A 7,757-nucleotide genomic window follows, 5' to 3' on the forward strand; every position below is an offset into this window, starting at 1 on the left:
GAGCACACCAAGCCGGGATATTTCTGGCCCTTCACCATTTTCCCAAGGACTTCCTCCAACTGGCTATTTTGTACTGGGCTTCCCAACATATCCTTCTTTTGTTTTTAATTTAAGCATGGAAGCTGCTAGTTGGACTCCATTGTGGGAGGCATGGAGTCTTGAGTAGAGACATCTATATCCTATAAGCAATGACAGAAAAAGCAGGGTGATTAATACATATATAAAAGTGTTGCTTCCTGAAAACCAAGCTCTAGGATCTAGAGACAATAGGGTTTTGGTTAAAGTATCATAAAATTGAGTGCTGTACAATTCCTTAGGTACCTTAACTTGAAAATTAGCAACTTGTTGTTTCAACAAATTGATGTCTAAACTTGAGTTATCTGTGAGATCCTGCAAATGCGCTCTAACTTTATCCCAAGGATATTCAGTGCTATTATAGGGCATGTTAGTCAGACAAAAAGAAGTAAAATTCCAGTGACAACGTATACATGTTTGGAAAGCCAGTTGCTGCACTTGATCTCCTGAGTGGATAACCGCAGTTTGTAACTCATTAATTCGTGTTTGTAATTGCTGATCTATTTGAGTTTGTCGAGTCCAAAGATCATGAGAGTCTTTGAGCCAAGTAGTGATAAAATCATGATTTTGTATATAATTATGTAAAGCCATACCGGACAAAGTTCCTACAGTCACAACGGAGATAAGGCTTAAGATGCCTGTAACAATCCACCCAATGATGCGCTTAGATCACCTAAGTCCAGTTTTCAACAATACAGAAAGAAATACAGAATCAGTCCAAGTCTCAGTTAAGTTTACGGGAAGCCATAACTCAGATCTTTGTTTAACTAGTGCAATGCTAGCATTGTGATATGAAATGGTGTGATTAAGGCAGGTATACAATGCACATGCAGTACAATTGACAATCTTGGTCAATAAGTCAATATCAAAATGCCCTACAATAAACAAATATGGAAGGTGAACACATGATTGAAGATGCTGCTGCTACTGCAGCTAAGTCGCTTCAGTCGTGTCCAACTCTGTGTGACCCCATAGACGGCAGCCCACCAGGCTCCCCCGTCCCTGGGATTCTCCAGACAAGAACATTGGAGTGGGTTGCCATTTCCTTCTCCAATGCATGAAAGTGAAAAGTGAAAGTGAAGTCGCTCAGTCGTGTCCGACTCTAGCAACCCCATGGACTGCAGCCTACCAGGCTCCTCTGTCCATGGGATTCTCCAGGCAAGAGTACTGGAGTGGGGTGACATTGCCTTCTCCAATGATTGAATATAGCCAGTACTATTGTATAGGAAGGTATAATTAGAAGGACGAAACATACCCATAGTCCCATAAACACTAGCGAAGTGCTTTAAGGCTGCTGGAATCTTCCAAATGTGCCATTGCTTTGGCCCCACAATGGGGACGACAATCCTGGGCCATGGGGGTGATAAGCCCCCATTATACCAATTCAGCAATATGTCCTTATCAGTCCAGAAACTTGTCTTAGATTTATGAAAGCCTCCAATGCTTGGTCTATTAAACCAGGAGCAGTTATGATGTTCTTCTTGCTCTTCAGAACAGTTTACAAACAACCCGTGAGGTCCCCAGTCAACAAATTTAAATGTATGATTAGTATGATTTTGCTGAATTATAGAAACTTTCCCAAATTGGCCTCGACAATCAGACCAATGTAACGGTTGTATCTCCTGTTTTCTTCTCCAAGATACAGTGTGACATGAAGGTTCCTCTGGTTGAAAAAGCATGTTCGAATAGTTGGCTATCTGGCCTGGATAATGTCACTTGGAGCCATTAAGTAAGAAAGATGCCGTAGCAAACATTCCCAGACGCAAAGCAGTCCCACTGTTGGCAGAATATGCCCACCACTGTGGGAAGATAGTCATGCAAAGGGGGTGAGATCCGAAACAGATAGGCAAGGTTTTGAATTCCACGGAAATGTTGATTGGCTTTCCTGCATCTTCTTCATGGATTGGTCGCTTTATGGACCAGGGACTTGGAAAATGCATGCTATCATTGGTAAAGATCATAGGGGCTTTATCTACCCAATCCACTATGGAGAGAAGTGGTGGGTTGGGTATGTATGCCCAATAAGCATATTCTGCACTTACCCAGAGGAACAGGAAAGAACAGCTAACATTGCCAGAAACAGCTTATCTGGAGTCATAGGAGTTCCAGTACTCTTCAGTGTCTGCTCAGCCTGACGAGTCATGTTTTTCACTTGAGCCCATGTCGGGTAAGGGTTCAGACGATGGCGTTTCCTCATTGGCTCCTCCAAAGTCATTGATGAGACCCTTCGTGTCAACTTCGTCACTTGCCGAGGGAGTCTGGTCTTGGGGTCCTTCTCGGTAAAGGACATGGCGAAGGGGAACCCAGATTTCCTCTCCATCTGTAATGACAGGACCATAACCCTTGTCTAGAAGTCGTAAGATTCCTGGCAGCCATTGATTAAACTGCTTATACCATATTGGTGTATTGATTTCTAATTTGCTGTTTTTGTCTTCTGCACGAGTGTCAGAATTATTTTTTATTAAGTTTAAAAAATTCAGGGAATAAAGAGTTAAAGATAATAGTAATTGAGGGTTCATGGGATAAGAAGTGTATCTCCTCTTCTATATTCCCCCTTACTGTTTTAATAAATGAGTTTTTAGGGTGCGGTGGGCTCTTTCAATAATGGCTTGACCCTGAGGATTATAGGGTATTCCTGTAATGTGTGTTATGTTCCATTCTGATAAAAATGAACGAAACGAATGTGAGGTGAATGTAGGTCCATTGTCTGTTTTCAAGACAGAAGGAATCCCCATAATGGGGAAGGTGAGTAAGAGTGTGGAAATGGTGTGTTTACTGGATTCTGAAGAGACAGGTATTGTCCAGATAAAGCCTGAAAATGTATCAACTGAGATAAAAAGCAAAGAAAACTTTCCTAAGGAGCAGTGAGTGAAATCAGATTGCCAAAGGGAGTTAGGCTGTTGCCCCCGGGGATTAACTCCTGAAATCATAGTTCGTAAGCGCAGAGGGGCACAGACATCACAGGCTTTAATAATATGCCGTGCTTCAGTGAGAGGAATATGGTATCTAGAGTGCAATCTGTTAGCACTGGTATGAAGATTAGCGTGTTCGTCATTGGCAGACATAAAAATGGGAGCTATGAGCCTGTCAACAGCATCATTTCCTGCAACCAGAGGGCCAGGTAAACCTGAATGAGCACGTATATGTGCAATAAAGAAAGGTTCCGTATGTGAGCGAATTAAAGCTCGAGTCTGTGAAAAGAGAGTATATAATTCTTCACCTAGGTTGTATAAAAAGGCGGTAACAAAATCAGGAAAAAGGGAAGCAAGGTATTTGGAATCAGTATATACGTTGAAGGATAATGGTTGAAGCGACAAAAGAGCATATAAAACATATAATTTAACTCTTTGTACTGAAGAATAGGTAGTGGGTAATTTCTCTTTGATATCAGGGCCGACAGTCCTTGCTATATGCCTTTCTTGTTGCCATCAATGAAATAGGTGGGTGCATTGGAAATAGGTTGGGATGTAATGATATTAATTACAATGAATTTAGTACATTGTAGAAAGTCCCATAATTTTCCTTTCGGCAAATGAAATGAGGTAACATTTTGAAAATCACTTAATGCCATTTGCATGGTCAAGTTATACTGTAAGGTAATTTGCAATTCCTTTTTTGTCAAGGGAACATGTATTGCATATGGATCAAATCCAAAGTTTGTATATGGCTTCTTCCTGACACAATTAAGTGCCCTATTTTCTCAATATACCCATTCTACTGGGCTATGTTGAGCTATAATTGCAGTGGGCGAATGTTCAGTGGGGAATATATATAAAGAAACTGGTTGATCATAATCTAGCCGAGTTGAAAAAGATTGTTGAATGCGTTTCTCCATAAAGGCCAGTTCTTCTTTGGCCTCTTTTGTTAGCTGCCTAGGGCTATTAGGGTCAGGGGATCCCTCTAAAATTTTAAATAGATTTTGTAAGTCATAGGTGGGGATGCCAACAGATGGCCGTAGCCAATTAATATTTCCTAGCAATTTTTGAAAATTATTCAGCATGCATAGAGATTGCACAGAAATTTGAGTTTTTTGAGGTTTGATTTTAGATTCTTCCATAACATGTCCTAAATAATTAAAGGGTGCTTTCCATTGAATTTTATCTGGTGCAACAAGCAGGCCATGATTTTGAAGAGTAGTAGTAACTTCATTGTAACTGTTGCAAACAGAGTTCAGATTTCATAGAAAGAAGTATATCATCCATGTAATGAATTATAAACGCAGTAGGACATTTATCTCTAATAGGTTGTAATAAAACAGATATGAGATATTGGCAAATGGTAGGAGAGTTCATCATTCCCTGAGGTAGCACCTTCCATTGAAATCTTTTAACAGGAGCCATGTGATTTATAGAAGGAACTGAAAAGGCAAAATGTTTTCTATCTTTAGGGTGCAAAGGTATAGTTAAAAAGCAGTCTTGTAAGTCAATAATAACTATAGACCATCCTTTTGGTACCATAGAAGGGGAGGGCAATCCGGGTTGTAAGGGCCCCATAGGTGACATGGTGTTACTAACATTTCTTAAATCTATTAACATTCACCATTTTCCTGATTTCTTTTTTATTATAAAAATAGGGGAGTTCCATGGGGACAATGAAGGTTCTATATGAGCTTTTTGTAATTGTTCATTTACTAATTGTGTAAGAGTTGCCAATTTTTCTTTAGTTAGGGGCCATTGAGGTGTCCATACTGGGGTATTAGATTCCCAATCGAGAGGCAGCGGTGTTAACTCAATGGCCCCCATTAAAAAGGTTCATTTAAAGAAATTGTGGCTTTCATTTGTTCAAGAAAATCCTATCCCCATAAATTGATAGGGATATTAGTAATATATGGTTTAAGATAAGCTACAATTTGATCATGGCCACACACTTGTAAATAGGATGCACTGACAAAAGTTTGTGTGGCATCAGTTTCACCCACTCCTAATAGTCTAGAAGGAGCCACAACCTTACCCCAATCGAGGGGCCATTCTGCAGCTCCAATGATTGAAATGTTAGCTCCGGTATCTAACATGCCTGTGAAATTTTTTCCCTGTATGCGTAAAGTAAGTATGGGTTTCTGATGTTCCTTTAATAAGGTGGGTAGTGCAGCAGTAAGGTTGGTACTGCCAAAGCCTCCCTGCCGAACTTTATCAGATGCCTTCATTGGTTTGACATATGGCAAAAGTAATAATTGTGCAAAACGTTCCCCTTTTTGTAAGTATATATTTCCCATTTTCACAACATTTACCATAACACATATTTCCCCTTCATAATCTTCATCCATAACACCAGTCAATACCATTAAACCTCTCATTGTGCAGCTACTATGTCCCAAAATCAGTCCCATTGTCCCGGGTGGAATCAGGCCATAATATCCAGTGGGAATTTTGTGAGTGTTGTATAATTCTATTAATTCCATATTATAAGGACTAGGTATATCAATACGAGCACTCTTAGATGTAGCTGCTTGTAGCGTCATAACGCTAGGTCCTCCTTTTGTAGTGGGGCTAGAGGATGGCCCCTTTATCAGTTTCCCTGTTGTTTTTGCTGTGCACCGGGGTTCAAAGTGTTTCCATCCTTATCAAATTTAGAATGACATTAATTCAGCCAATGGAACCCCTTTTTACATCTTGGACATATTTTTGGGGGTCTCTTCTTATTAGAAGTAGTAGTATTTTTTCCGGCCTGTGTTGGCATGTGACATTGTTTTTAAATATGGCTGGGCTTCCCACAGTTAAAACATTTGGCATTAGCAGCTTTTTGTACATTAAAGGTTTCCAATGCTGCCAATTTTGTTCTATGGGACATAGATCTGATGTCCTTATATGCTTTCAAATATTCCATAAGAGAGCCAGTCTCTCGAATTGGTCTGAGCACGGATTGACATTCCTCATTAGCATTTTCAAAAGCAAGTTGTTTTAAAATAATATTTTATAAAGTCACATCCTTAATATATTTCTCAATTGCATCCTTTAATTTTCCTATAAATTGAGAATATTCCTCCTCATGTCCTTGAATAATCTTAACAAATGAACCATCAGAGTTAGTGCTATCAACCTTTGCTTACGCCCTGCAGGCAGTTTCTTTAATGAAATGTAACATCTGAGGGGTAATATTAGCTAATTGTGCAATCATATCGGCCATGGCTCTTGTTCCAGTGAGTATATCGTAGGTTAAATTTGCAGGGTTACCATGAGATTGCTGGTCAATCAGCATTTGTTGGGCCTCATCATTAACCCATATTTGCCATTGAAGTAATTGTTGAGGATTGAAAACCATCTTTGCTACTTGAAAAAAATCATATGGCATCCAATGGTCAGCCCATCCTCTGAGAAATTCTATACAGTAAGGAGAAGTAGGTCCATACAGAATACATGCTTTCTTAAAGCTAGACAACATGCCAAAATCTAGATTAGCCCAAGTATTTTGGCCTTGGGCAGGTTGATTAAATTGCACTGGGAAAGGGAAAGCGCAAGCAGGCATCTCCTGAGGAGGAGTGAAATGATTAGTATGAGCAAAGGTAGCAATTGCTGTTACAGGCGGAGCAGAAGGGGAAACCTCAGGTTTGGGCTGTCCGTTGAATGAAATGACCTCCGTTCTAAGTGGCTTCAGTTTTGACACATCCTGTATATATGTCTCAGTTGTTTTTCTAAGGATTGTGTCTGATTGAGCATAACATTCTTATATTTCAAAGCACCTTGCATATCTTGTTCCTTATGCTCATATTCATGTTAAGATTGAATAGTTTTTCACTTCCAAATTAACGTTATGCCCTTCAATTTGTTCTATGATAGCCCGTATGAGTGACCATGTAACCCTTGCCGATATGCTCGCAAAACATTATTTCTAACCCTTCTCTATATGTCTAGATTGAGTGTCCCCTCTCCTGGGAACCATGAATTGGTCCAGTACAATATGACAGCAGTCGTTCAACTGATCTCTTGAAACATTAACACCGTTTTGTTTCAAAAAATGATGCATTATAGAAATGAAAGGAATTTCACTGCTATGTTGTCCCATCCTGCTTGCCTCTTTCTGCAGGGGCTCGTCGCTTTGTTCAGCCTTCCTCTCAAGTCCCTGTTCATGGAGCCACTTGTTGGGGACTTTCTCCCTGGGACTTGGAAGCGACGAACCTGAAAGGACACTCGGACAGTCTCTTGCACGGACTGACAAGTTTATTTCTGCAGTCAAGCCTTTTTATAAAAGCAGGAACAAAGAGCTTAGAGTATACAGCCAGCAGAGCGCGTACGGGGTTAACACCTAATCAGTAAAAATATTTCCAGGACAGCACGCTCTAAGTGACCCGTGTGCTTATCCCATAACCCGTTTTCTCAAGCAACATCCTTAATATTTATTATTAAATCTTGGCGCCGGGCATAACCAAAAGCAGGAGATGTTTTTCTGCCCGAGCACACCAAGCTGGGATATTTCTGGCCCTTCGCCATTTTCCCAAGGACTTCCCGCAACCGGCTATTTTGTACCGGGCTTCCCAACACCTGTCCATCACCAACTCCCGGAGTTCACTCAGACTCACGTCCATCGAGTCAGTGATGCCATCCAGCCATCTCATCCTCTGTCGTCCCCTTCTCCTCCTGCCCCCAATCCCTCCCAGCATCAGAGTCTTTTCCAATGAGTCAACTCTTCGCATGAGGTGGCCAAAGTATTGGAGTTTCAGCTTTAGCATCATTCCTTCCAATGAACAC

At 40.6% G+C, this 7,757-nt stretch overlaps 1 protein-coding gene across 1 annotated transcript in view; it reads left to right on the forward strand.

The window, feature by feature from the left end:
- The first annotated feature begins 2,235 nt into the window (after positions 1-2,235).
- The window catches only part of LOC104986340 (membrane cofactor protein-like), a 43,081-nt gene continuing 37,559 nt past the window's right edge, over positions 2,236-7,757 (forward strand). The window contains exon 1 of the mRNA XM_010836876.1: positions 2,236-2,242. Within this exon, the coding sequence (XP_010835178.1) occupies positions 2,236-2,242 (7 nt within the window). The remainder of the gene's footprint in view (positions 2,243-7,757) is intronic.

The sequence above is a fragment of the Bison bison genome, unplaced genomic scaffold (assembly GCF_000754665.1).
Source record: "Bison bison bison isolate TAMUID 2011002044 unplaced genomic scaffold, Bison_UMD1.0 scf7180017864067, whole genome shotgun sequence".
NCBI classification, from domain to species: domain Eukaryota; kingdom Metazoa; phylum Chordata; class Mammalia; order Artiodactyla; family Bovidae; genus Bison; species Bison bison.